We start from the raw sequence: 13,807 nt of genomic DNA on the forward strand, positions 1-13,807 counted from the left end.
GTCAGCTGGACTGGGATAAACTGGGTGGGGATTTGTGATAAAAAATAAAATCTAAAAATAATTTAAAAAATGTTTATTAATTAAAATGATTTATTCAGCAGGATATTTGTTGTTTATTTTTAATGCTAAAATTAAATAAAATTGTGTATGTGTGCACATACTAACTGTATTTTGCTGTGTTACTGTGTAAAATTAAATATACTGATAAAAAAGCAGCTTTTTAATGCAGTTAAAGGACTTGACAGTGGCTGCATAATTCTAAATTCTTTTTACAAAAATTCAAAACATTTATATAAATGTATTTAAAGTAATTTAAAACAAAAATAAATAATTATTAAATTTATTTTATTTTCCATTTAAATCCTAAGTGTACAACATTTTTAATTCTTGTAATTTTCCACTTTATTTTGGTTGTAAAACCTTCATGTGTTAAACAAGCTTCCCTTAAGCCCACCTCTTCACAGTATCCATTTTTGCATCTCTGATCCTTGGGAAATAAAGAAACTAAAACCTGAGTATGACATGGAAATCCAGGGGGAGAGTGAAAAATGATACTGACAAAGCATTACCATGTTAAAGCTGAGTTCCAGAGTCATTACCAAACCTTTCACACCTCTGGGATCCCCAATCTCACTCTTTTATCCGCCGCCATAATGAGATTCATAACGCTCCTGCCTGGGATTGTCTTGCAAAGTGCTCTCCTGGCTGCACACACTCACACACATGCAAGCCAGTTTCTCTCCAGGCTGGGAAGAGTTAATGATCCTACACCTGTCCTATCAGACACCTGTTTCGCTCCTCCCAGCCAATCAGAGCAGAGCAGGTTCACACCGTTTGCTGAAATAAATCTGGGCCCCCGTTCAGAGGGAATCACAACACTTGACTCATCTGTGTGTCACTGCTCTTCTCTGCCAGACTGATAGACTCACTGACTCGGAGAGAGGGAAGCTCATAAAAACAGCGAAAGAGTTGAAATTAAAGGAACCTATCCCGGCTGACTTGGATTGGAGACATGACCAAAGAGACTGAGTAAGTTCTCAGAGGATATATTTTTTAAATGGCTGCTAAAAATATGTGTTTTATTGGTGTTTTTTTAAACAAACTTTGCTTTTTATCCGTAACATAAAACATATCGATACAGACTTTGTGTAACACAGTAAATAGCTAATGGTGGGTTTCTGTCTGGAGGGAAAGAAACCCCCCTTCTTCCTATTTGCAATGAGACCCCCATGTGAAAGATCCCAGTTTTAAGGACGGGGTGTTTTGCAGAGGAAATTGATACGGATACTTTTAACACACACACAGCTTTAAGTCTGAGGTTTTAGTGGGTCTGTTTCGGCTTGTGTTGTCACTCACCTAGGGGGCCACAGAGCACAAAAGGACCGGGAAATAAGAATCTCCTCTTGAGGTGTTGGACACAGACAGAGGGCAATGACAGCATGTAATGCATTGAATTACATAATGGCGAAACCCTAGACACGAGCTCCCCCCCGACCCAACCTCTATGTCTGTGTAAAAACATCTGCACTCGACTGGTTTTAGGGGGAAATGGAGAGTAACTAATGGAGCTGTGGTGTGTTTGCTGAGGCTGCTGGGTGTAAGAGGGAAGGAGACAGGTGCACCTCAGAGCAGGTGTATGAGTTTAGCTTTAGTGTTTGTAATGTCGCAGAAACATCAAGGAAATTTGGCGTTTGAATGTGCAGTATTTCATGCTTTGGTTTTCCAGGTGAGGTGTTAAAATGCTCAGCTATCTGTCATTAAGAGAGTGAGAAATCGCCGTATTCCTCCTAAAGCTGGGGTTCTCCTGTGGTCATGAACACCTGTGGTCTCTCCCTCCTGTCAGCACATTTAATTAGCTGTGTATCCAGAGTAAACTGCAGCTATTTGTTCATTAGCTACTTCAGACAAAGTCCAAAGGAGGCTTATCCACATAGGCGGGATACTTACAATCCCAATGTCACTGCGAGTCTCTCCAAACAAATCCAATCCTCACAATCCCCCTTATTTTTTTTTTACAATTGACATGGGAACCCAAAGCTTACCTCTTGGGGGTGTCTGTTTGCTTAGTAAGAAAATCATCTCTTTTGTCATCTCTTTTGAGGTCTATGCAAATAAGAGAGTTTGTACAGGATTCAAGAATGTAGTTCTCGGTCCTGTCACAGTTCCAGAAACCACAAGATGAGTGCGTGTGTTTGGGGGAAGTAGTGGAGGAAGGTGGGGGGGTGTTGGTGGGTGGCCCTCAGCTCTTTAAACATTTTTGACACCACTGCTTTTGAGGGATGTTACTCAGCTCTGCGGTTTTGCAATCGAAACCCTCCGTGCTCGGGGGCAAGCATGTGCAGTGCCCCAGGGCTCAGGCGCTGCTGTTATACTCTCACTCTGTCAAACCCTGTGTGTAATAGAAGCATTTTAATTACTTTATTTCATTTATTTAACCTTTGGATCAAAAGATTAATCTACATCTTTCACCATTTTTGTCCATGTACAGTATATTTTGATCACTCTAAACTCCGCTCTTCTCTCTGCAGGACTCTGGGACTGGTCTTTCAGAGCGAGAACTTCAACTATAACCGTTACAATAACTACGTCATGGACTCCTGGTCCTACCTGGACAGCCCTGTCCCCGAGCAAAACCACCCCAAACCCAGACTCCACCCAGGAGACGACCTGACAGCCTTAACCATGCTTTATGAACAGTGCAAGGTAGATAACGTAGCATCAGTAATAACTTTTAAACTGTTTAAACCTCTCTCAAACGTTCTCACTTTGACCAGTGTTTTAATATCTATTTTCTCGTACATTTCCAGAACCAGAAAGAGCAGAAGATTACTAGCTGCAACCGCGCCAACAACATCTGCAAAACAGAGAGGTAAGTTGAATTTATGCGTGTTTATATTACTTCCTGTTTATCAGGAAGTGTTAACTATAAATCAAGTGTCCCCCTATAATGCCCATCCTTTGTTGTCACTGAGTTAAGAGCATTAGAGAGTGTTAGGACAGAAAGAGAAAGGCAGGGCTCTGGGAGGCCATGAACAGGTGAGTAGGTAATCCCCAAGTCAAACACAGTCAGAGGGTTCATTGTCTTCCTCTCCCGTCTTCCCATCCATCTATCCTCTCTCTATCATCATCCCTGCCTTTCTTAAAGAGTTTCACAACAGGCAGACAGACGGTTGTTTTTCCTTCCCATTCCTCCTCCTTGTTAGAGTGGGTGAGAAATGGCCATTGTCGGGGCGCAGTGTTGTCCCCTCAAACATTTTGAGCAGAGAAACTCAAACACAGAGAAGAAAAAAAGGCGGATTAAGAAACAAACAGTACCCACCCAGGCTGTCTTCCCATGAGTTCACCTCGCAGTAGCTGTGTGTGCTGACTGTTGTACGTTTGCACAAGGCCGTCTGCGGTGCTCCTGTAATGTTAACACACGCTGCAGGTAGTCACTTTACGGTTGTTTCCTTGTTCCCTCTTGGCACCTGGGCGGAGTATTACAGAGTCATGCTGATCTCGCAAAAGTGGCTTTCCTGTTGTGATTCATCTCCAACTTCCTCACCCATTTTTTTCCCCTCCCCCCTACAGGACGCCAAGCAATGAGCTTGCTGCGCTGGAGGCGTCCGCCAACGTCATGAGGATCCTCTCTGAGAGCGTTCCCGTAAGCCATCCAGCCCAAGAGGTTCTGGGATCCAAGCCGAGCACCTCCCTGCCAATTTCTGTGCCCACCACCTCAGACACCTACGCCACCCTGACCAGTGTGGTGGCGGACACTTACGACAAACAGGAGCTCAACATCATCTTTGACTCCCTGCTGCAGAAGTGGCCTGAGCCCGGTGCTTTCCCTGACCCCAGCACTGAGGTGTGTTTAGCATCATTATTCAAAAGCAGCTCCTCCAGGCCTCTTCCTCTTTCCTCTCACTAATAAATGCCCTTCTGTGGATTTCAGACTCTTCCCTACAGCGATCCCTTCCCCGAGGAGCAGCCCAGCCCTGTCTACTCAGGCTCCTACACCGGCTCCCCACAAGAGAGATTCAGGAGTGAGTTCCAGTTTTCCCTGGGAGCTCCTGTGGCTTCTCCTTACAAGTCCAGCGAGCTGCCCATGGTCTACCTGAACAAGGGCCAGTTCTACCCCATCACTCTCCAGGGAGTGGACAGCAGTGCCTGCCTCGGTGTCACTAAAGTCAAGGTGAGTCATGGTGACACATCATCAGGAAAGGAACAAGCATTTTTTGTGCCAGTAATGTTTCTCCAGAGGTGTTTTTGTTTTTTCGGTGTGTAAGTTACGTAAAAATATTGGTGGCTTTTGTTTTTAGTGGCATCCTTCCCTTCGGGCTTTTTGTTCACGGGCCCATGAGTACATAAATTCCGTGCGTGCCACCAAACAAACCCTTCCCAAATATCTGTCCCTCCCTTGGAGCCAGCTCCTCTGTGACTAATGCCCTACTGACACCCTGCACACTGGGGTGGCACCATTAAAATGACAGTGTCCTGCCCTGTATAATTTATTCCTACGGTGGTGTAATGAGGCCAGAGTGCAGCGGAGCTCAGCTCTAAAGCAGGGTAGAAAAAAAAAGAGGAGCGGGGAGGAGGTGTGGTGTGGTTTTAAAACACAGGCGACAAACCTTTTCTTTGTCAGAGGAATCAGAGGATAAGAATAAACACAAACACACACCCGCTCACTGCAAATACCTGGTGACAATGTGGGCAGAAAAGAGGGATTTGGAGTGATAAATTAAACCTAACCTCAGTTTGATAAGCCAACCTAATCATCTGCTTCTCTGTCACCTTTCTTTCCCCACTTCAGACGGTCGTGATGGCTGTGTTCGAGAACGACAAGAGCCCAGAAATGCAGCTCCGCTTTTGGAATCACTGGCACGCACGTCAGCCAACCGCCAAGCAGAGGGTCATTGACATCGGTATGTTTGTCACACATGAAAAATACGTATGCAAAGTGACACCTGCGTGCAGACACGTACACCGAGGACACTAAGTGAAAGATTTCCTCACTTTTCTGTTAGGTGTTACATAAGAGAATTGACTCATCATTCTTATCTGATTAGAAACCTGAAAAGGTTTTATTTCCCGCAGAAAAGACAATTCAATTTTCTTTTTTTCTCTCGCAGCGGACTACAAAGAAGTGTTCAGCGGCATTAGCAACATAGAGGAGGTGGCCTTCAACGCTCTCTCCTTTGTTTGGAACCCCAGTGAAGAGGCCAAGGTAAACACACACACACACACACACACATACACACACACACAAACACACACACACAGAAACATGCATAGATGTTTTTATATAACCCGGCTCTGCGAGGCCAGTTCTCCGAAGAGGGAAGGAACGCGACAGGTAGAAGGTTTAGAAGAAAAGAGAGGAAAGGTAGAATAGGGAGGTGGAGAGGAGAAGGAGTGGCTGAGGAGGGAGGGGAGGAATCCCAGAAATGTGTTTGGCCCTGAGGCTCCTGTCACCACAGCGGGCAAGGGCCACGGTGGCTTATTCGTGCTTCTCCGTGGCCCAAAGGCGCTGGGGTGGGGCCACCAAACCTGCTGCAGGTGGAGAGGAGCAGGAAGAAGCGGAATTATACGCAGAAAATGTGAGGATATAGAGGCTTAAGACTTAATTTATTTAATGATTTAAAAAAGCAAAAATGAGTAAGGCAGAGTGTCATTATGTCTCTACACATGTACATTTAATGCAAGACATGGAGACAGGATGTCAACATGATGTACTTAAAATGCCTGCTCCTATTCCCACAGGTGTACATTGGCATCAACTCCCTGAGCACAGACTTCTCCGCTCAGAAGGGAGTGAAGGGCCTGCCTCTAAACCTACAGATCGACACTTACGACTTCAGCTCAGGAACCAACCAGCTCCTACACAGAGCCGCTTGCCAGGTCAAGATTTTCTGCGATAAGGTACGTCACTTAATTTGCCTTGTCTTACACACACATTCCAAAAAAATCTATGTGGAGTCATTTTTGTAACCATGTGATTGCATGTCCTCAGGGTGCAGAGAGAAAGATGCGTGACGAGGAGAGGAAGAGAAGCAAGAGGAGGGGAAAGGCCGATGCTAACAGTGAGTGTTGCAAACAGATGATCGTTTCGCGGTCTGATATACAAACGCAGAGTGTATTCTAACTTCCTGCTTTTGTTTCCAGCCAACAAATCTTTAGTGAGCAGCTCCATGGGCAGCGACAGCACCTTATTTCAAAGCCTGGATGACCACGTCACCCAGCCGGTCCTCTTTATCCCAGAAACACACGTCAACAGCTTACAGCGCATGGTAGGTCCCAACCTTTAACTAAATCCTCTCCTACTGTGTTGAATGACTCATGCTCCCGACCCCTGTATCCCTGCAGGCACTAGCACAGGCACGAGAGGCACAGGGAAAAAACTGTGGGAAAGTATGTAGTGGGAAAAGTGGGCTGGGAAAAGGGGAGGGGATGGTGCCAGGGAAAGTGAGGCGAAACACAGACATGATATTGGATGAGCTAATTGGAGTCGAAACCAGGCACAGGTACAAGCCGCTACAGCTGCTGACAGTGAGATTAAGTTATGGGGGCTTACACACAAAAACACACACACACACACCTGGTGCAACAGACACCTGACATACAGTATGCACCACCCTCATATTTTCTGTTTCTCTCACACACACTGACACATACACACTTTGTGAGGCGAGAGTGCTGTTCAGACAGGCCAGTTTTCCCACACCATAGAGTCTATAGGGATGTGTATGAGAGTGTGTGTGTGTGTGTGTCCGTGCGAGCAGAGGAAATGAGACACTGGAGGACGTCTCTGCATTTACATTTCATGTAGACAATCACTCTGAATAATCTGTCTGTTATGAATGGCTAAGGCAGTAAACATCTTTGATTGGCCGGCACGATAATGCGTAAGATGGTCTCCTATCTCTGTCTTTCCATCAGTGTCCACGCTTACGTGGCTCTGTGAGACGTTATGGGAAACACAGTCCTTAAGTGATGATAACATTCCTTTTTTTGGACGTATTACACACAGACAATGGTGGGAAAGGTGACTTTAAGCAATGCTTTTTTATCAGCAGAGTGCTTTCTAATCAGATCTCTGGTCTCTTTGTCTATCTAGGCCCCTCCCATGGATGAGACTGACAGGTAAGCGTAGTAAACATAAGGCAATATTAACAGCATACAACTGAATTTCGAACAACTTTCCGAATTAACACCTGGTGCAAGTCTAATGCGAACGTCTGCTCTGCTTTTCTAGGAGTTCTATGAAGAGATTGTATCCAGACAGAGACCAGAACAGCTCTCCACCCAGCAAGCTAGCCCGCAGAGAAGACCCACAAAGAGGTAAAAGTCGTATATTTAAAAATCAATAACGAGATAATGAGCTTTCCTCGTCTTTTGTGCTAAATGTTTGACTCCTTTTATCACTTTCCAATAGTTCTTCTGTATGTAAGGACACCCGCTGAAGAGGTCTTTGATGCACTCATGCTCAATGCGCCAACGCTGTCAGGCCTACGGGAAGCTGTAAGTAACAAACTTCAAACGCATTCCTGAATTATCTGACCTGATTACAGAGGTTGCGACATACAGCTCCACCTCGTCTCTGTTCACGCTCACATAGCGCAAACTTTTCCGTACGCTATCTCTCAAGTGTATCGAGTTTCTTTCAGCGGCAGATAATGCTAACCGTCATCTCGTATTCCTTCCCGTCCTCAGGTTTCAGAAAAGTACGGTGTGCAAAAAGACACCATTGGGAAGATCTACAAAAAATGCAAACGAGGGTGAGTATCTTATTGTCTCTATGGTATTGTGTCTAAGTTGGATTAAAGTAGTCAGTGGTTTTAATCTTTTCGCTTTTTAAGGAAGCTCATGTCGACAGACTGGGTAGGTAGGTTGTTTGGCTCAGCCTCCTGGAATGTGTTAATTGCAGCTCGTCCAAAAAAGAAAGACAGGTGACTGAGGGAGGATGAAAAGATTTCAAAAGTCCTGCAGATGAGTCATGGGCAATTGTTGTATTTATGTTTTCATAACCTCATCAGAACATCAGGAAGTTTTACAGTGTTGAAAGAGATTTCTGGTGTGGTAAAGTTGAAGCCTTCCAGTTACTCACTGGAGGTTGTCCATTAAGTCACGGTATTATTTTTGTCATGACAATGTTCCGTGTCACATTGAGATAGGTGAAGTGAGTTCGTAAGAGTTGAAGGTGCTTTGAGTTAACTAAAAAACGGATTTTGATGTGTTTAATTTCCTTAAAAGTACTTGGAAAAAAGGTGGTACCTTCTCTTACGATGGTTCACAAAGATCTACTATCGTCTCTTTCAGCAGGATTTTTAACTAATGCATCAACACACTCGGCAGCTGTCAAGCTGATAATAGTCTGGGTCACCTCCTGTAAAATAACAGAGCAGATCAGAGGCCCTTTCTTGAGATGTAAATAAGACCTCCTGACAGAGACTGAAACACCTTTGGGTGATTATCCTGCTGCGTGCTGCTGGCAGCTATCACTTCAGGGGGGGAGCAGCTAAGCTAACAGGTTGGGTGACATTCTCCCCGCAGTTCCCTCCCTCCTCTTCTTGCTTGTGTCTTCAATCAGCCATGTCCCTGCAGGCAGAATGCATGAGCCGCTGGTTAGTCGAGTCATTAAAGCCTTAAAGACTTTAAGGTTAGTGTTAGTGTTGGGGAGGAGAAAGACAGTGACCTGATTTACTACCCCTACCGACGCAGGAGGTTTACCACCACCAGGTTTTTTACGCCCTGAGAAGCTTCCTTCAAATAAATGACATGTTGCTTACACAAACGCATACTTGGGCGGAAAGTAGGGCACGGCACGTCTTCAAGCCGATTTGCACGTCCTAGTTTTGAAGATGTTTTTATTTATATACAGGAAGGCAATCCAGGCACTCCAAAAGATATAGCAGTGAGAAAAGAAATACTGAAAGGCCTCTATTGGAGTGGCTAAATCCTTAAGAGCCAAAATGATTCAGCCACTGTAGGTCTTCGTTTTTGAAGATCCGATGAGTTAGCCACTATATCTTGTTGTTTTCGATGAATACACAAACTTAGGTTTTAATCTACATTTGATTGCACAGATCAACCTGTCATTGTCCTCACGATCACTGAGGTTAACCTTGCATTTCTTGATTGTCTTTTCTTCAGGATTTTCGTCAACATGGACGACAACATCATCGAACACTACACCAACCAGTCGGCCTTCCTCATCGAGATGTCCGAGGTCGTCGGCGGTCAGTTCCAGGTCACCCTCATCGAAGTATGAGAGCCGGCGTCCCATCAGCCGCCTGCTCCACTGAAGGATGTAAACAGATCCCAGCTGCCAGTTTAAACCATCTCTAATAGCACTGCCCAGTCAAAGACAATGTAAGCTGTGGACCAATGATTGAACTGGGCCGAAGAGACCTTTCCAGTTTTTTCCAGTTAAAAACGTTTCTCGAGGTTGTGAATACCACTCGCGCTATGATTTTGTTATTTGAATTTAATATTTTAACGTAAGAGCAATTAAGCCTGTATATATATTGTACATAGATTTTAATATGACAGTGTTTTATGAACTCGCCATGTGCATGTTGCAATCCATGTTACACAAACTAGCAATGTATTTCAAGTGTGTGTACAGGCAGTATGTTTTAAGCATTTTCAGAGGTTGCTATCTTTGCTGCTTTTAATGTATTCATCATTTCTTCTACAAGAGTCAATGGTGCGTTTCCTCACCCACAACCTGCTCACCGCCGCAAGTATCTTCCTGTAGGTTCCTGTTAGTTTCACAACTAAAATGGCCCAGATGCCGGGTTTAATTCAGAACCTAAAGTCAGACATTTCCACCCGTAAAACCACGCAAGACTTAGTATTGGCCATCATTTAGTCAAAAGTTGTGGACATTTCCTGCCTGTATGGTGTAACCACAGTTCAAACCCCACCCCAAAACCCTGACGCCTGCCAGAGGACTTTCAGAGTGTGCATGTGTACGTGTGTGTGTAAAAAGTTTCAGGATTTTTTTTTTTTTTCCCCCTTGCGCATCATTTCAAAACAAGCATGTATCCTTGTAATATTTCATTATTATAACACGGCAAATCTGGTTGTATTCGTCACATCTTGCCTCTTTTGTACAAAAATAAAGAAAATGCATAATAAGGTGTTGTGGCTGTGTCTCTGTTATTACACACACAGATCTGATTGAAAGGCACAGCAAGGATCAATTATCACCGGGACAAACAAAAGATAAGGACGAGAGATGCCTCCTGTTTGTGTGTGTGCAGCTACAATTATCTTCTCTTTCACGGCTTTTGACGTGAAGTGCATATTGAAAATGTAGAAACAGCTGGTTGCTCTATCGGCTCTCTATAGATCAAACAAAAGCATGAATCCCATCTGCATCAGAGAGGTTTGGTCTTATGTTCTGTACATGTGTCAGTGTGTATGTGAGGTTAATGAGGGTCAGACATAGATGGAAATACAAACAAAAACAAATCACACTGAGAGCTCCAAAATAGGCATCACACACATGTTGGCATATTCAGAAAAGCTCTCCCTATTTGGTGACATTGACAGGGGAAAGCTGGGAGGCACTCCTGTCCTAGATATAACGCAGACATCCTTCAGCAAGTCAAAGAGAGAGGCACACATGCACAGAAAGTGAGACAGAGAGGCAGACTGTCGGGGAGGCAGACAGAAAGGCATGCAGACAGAAAAAAAAAAGAAGGGGGACAGACACAAGGACAAACAGAGACAATTAGGAGGCAGAGACGAATGGGGACGCTGCTGAAGCAAGGATGAATGAGCAGGAAGAGAGCGCAGGAATAATGAAGAGGTGGTTGCACCATCTGCTGCCCGGGAGAGAAACATGTTAGCCTTTCAGACAAGAGCAGGGAGGCAGCCAGCGATCTGCAGTGAGATACCAACAACCCCTCCTGAATGGTAAGTGATTGTGACTCCACGGACTGCGTCTTAGTGTGTGTATGTGTGTGTTTGCAGCATGAGAGAAACTGTTTGGGCTATTAATAACCCTACAGTATGTTCATCATTTTCAATTCATCACAAGCCTCTCCAGTGTTGTGCCTCTCTCTCTGCAGATGTTTCCATAACATCCCTCCTGCCATCTCCGCAACAGATCTCAGCATCTGCTCAAGTCACTGCGTTTAAATGATTATTGAGAAAAAAACAAAGCTCAGTGAAAACAAGTGTTACCGTAACAGAGAAGCTGTCCATGTCCTGACAGCTGGGTCAGGTCCCCGATCCTCATGTGTGTCATCACCCTTCCTTCCCGTCATAAAGTCAGAACATACCAGCAGCAGAGCAGGAATTAATGCCATGTTTCTAATTGCAATGTTGGCACATCAATCTGGATGCAGATGACATTTAATGGCAGGTATGTGTTTATGAAAATTACACTCCACTCACTTCGAGTTATGCAGCATCAACATGTATTCTCGTGACACATTTTCACTTTATTAAATCTTTAGTATCTTATATTCTATTCTTGTATATTCAGGCACAGGGCAGTGAATCTTAATTGTCTTTGATCTTTTCTAAATTAAATTTCCAATTACCCTAAAAGGTGATTGATCAGTCTAAATGTCATCCACCCTCCAGTGACATTTCCAGAGGTGAAATGTCCTGACATTAATTAGATCAAATTTACAGATATAATTCATGTAGGCTAAGCATCCTCTCCATAAAATGATTTATGATTGTTTACGGTATGTCTTGCAAATGTGTTACACATGTGCTTTTAAAGTATAAAAATAAATGTGAATTCAGCACAGGGTTTGTGCCAGCACTGTTATTTTTGCGACTCTTTTATTGAGGTTTTTTTGGCTGTTGCTAAAAACAAGTGACCTTAGTTGCCATTTAATTTAATTTAATTTAATTTAATTTAATTTAATTTAATTAATTTAATTTAATTTAACCTAATTTTAGTTCATTTTATTTTATTTTATTTTATTTTATTTTATTTTATTTTTTCGTACATAGTAGGCACATGCTTTGGTGTAAAATATTCCAGTCATTACAACTCAGCAGTTTATAACCCTACCCATCAGTGGGTAAAAGGTAATGCTCATTACATTACTCAAAGCGTAACCATATTCGATAGGGATAATTATTTTATATAAAGTTATTTAGTTACCTTTTACATTTAAGTTTTAATGTTTAATTCCTTATTTTCTTATTTATTGCAAGTAGGAGGTGCTTGTTTTTGGATTCAATTAAAATCACAGAAAACTCAGAGAGAGTTATTTGTCTCGTATACGGTAATAAAATGAGAGTAGAGCTGTTGTTGAACTGTTTGTCATGGCCATTTGAGTACAAAAAAAGGAAGGTAATTGTTGTTAGTTGTTATGGTGACAACACATGTCAGTGGAGGCATTAAGTGCGTCAAACTCACTAGTTTGATAACGCCGTTTTGGACTATTCTCACACCTGGTTTTCTTATTAAACAGAAAAATACAACCCTGCACCAATCCGAGTTTGCTGGCTCTACATGCTGTTTATCCCCATGGTCTCTCTGTGCCTCTCAGCTGTGTGCTGAGCAGTGACTCTCATTCCTTCTTTGGAGGCAGCTACAGTGCATCATGAAATAATGGCATCAAAATGAACACAGAAAGAACAGTTACAGTGATATCTTTTTTAAAGTAATGGATTGCTTATCTGCAAATGTAACACTACTTCTCCACTGCTTGTTACGTCGTCCGAATGTAAACCTAATGACTTACAGAGAAAGATATTTGCCAAAGCATTATTTAAACTGTCTCTCTATGATTAAATTAATTTTGTTATTACAATCAGATGAGCCAAAGTAATTTGTACTAGGTGACAAATTACTAGGTGTTTTTTGAAGAATGTCCTTCCTTTGTTTAAGTAACATTGGTTGTACTTAAGCCTTGCCATTTGCCATTGTTTTGTTATTGTATGTAATGTTTGTTCTCCATACCATGTGATATAGTTGGTTCTCGGTTGGAAAATTCAACTGGAACACTCCTTGAAGTTGGATTTCCTACTCGGGAGGTTGGAGGAACCACACCAACAGACCTCAAAATCCAACATGGCTGCTCTGCACATTAAAGGCAGTGAAAGCTGTGATAGTATACTGTTTGTCAACACTTTTGTCTTACTCTGTCTCACTAAAACAGTTGACACAAAAAAACCTGTCCAGCTTCTATCTGTGGACATGTTGCCACAGTGTTTGTAAGCTCAAAATGCAGTAAAATGTTTTGTTATCAACTGGTATTGATAGCTAACTTGGCTAAAACTGCTATTGCTAACAATGGCTAAATTGGCTAGAACTGTCTAAGTTGGCTAGAACTGGAATTGCTAACAATGGCTAAGTTGGCTAGAACTGGTATTGCTAACAGTGTCTAAGTTGGCTAGAACTGGTATTGCTAACAATGGCTACGTTGGCTAGAACTGGAATTGCTAACAATGGCTAAGTTGGCTAGAACTGGTATTGCTAACAGTGTCTAAGTTGGCTAGAACTGGTATTGCTAACAATGGCTACGTTGGCTAGAACTGGAATTGCTAACAATGGCTACATTGGCTAGAACTGGAATTGCTAACAATGTCTAAATTGGCTAGAACTGGTATTGCTAACAATGTCTAAGTTGGCTAGAACTGGAATTGCTAACAATGGCTAAGTTGGCTAGAACTGGTATTGCTAACAATGTCTAAGTTGGCCAGAACTGGTATTGCTAACAATGTCTAAGTTAGCCAGAACTGGAATTGCTAACAATGGCTACGTTGGCTAGAACTGGAATTGCTAACAATGGCTAAATTGGCTAGAACTGGTATTGCTAACAATGTCTAAGTTGGCCAGAACTGGTATTGC

At 42.9% G+C, this 13,807-nt stretch overlaps 1 protein-coding gene across 1 annotated transcript; it reads left to right on the forward strand.

The window, feature by feature from the left end:
* Nucleotides 1-869: 869 nt before the first annotated feature.
* Nucleotides 870-10,119, forward strand: grhl3 (grainyhead-like transcription factor 3). Its single transcript, XM_033642076.2, has 15 exons — nt 870-1,029; nt 2,529-2,703; nt 2,808-2,869; nt 3,571-3,844; nt 3,932-4,171; nt 4,790-4,901; nt 5,109-5,203; nt 5,740-5,898; nt 5,990-6,059; nt 6,142-6,266; nt 7,094-7,119; nt 7,232-7,317; nt 7,412-7,497; nt 7,690-7,754; nt 9,130-10,119. The coding sequence occupies exons 1-15, from the start codon at nt 1,013-1,015 to the stop codon at nt 9,245-9,247; spliced, it is 1,710 nt and encodes a 569-aa protein (XP_033497967.1). The 5' UTR covers nt 870-1,012; the 3' UTR covers nt 9,248-10,119.
* Nucleotides 10,120-13,807: the final 3,688 nt, after the last annotated feature.

The sequence above is a fragment of the Epinephelus lanceolatus genome, chromosome 15 (assembly GCF_041903045.1).
Source record: "Epinephelus lanceolatus isolate andai-2023 chromosome 15, ASM4190304v1, whole genome shotgun sequence".
Classification (NCBI taxonomy): Eukaryota; Metazoa; Chordata; class Actinopteri; order Perciformes; family Serranidae; genus Epinephelus; species Epinephelus lanceolatus.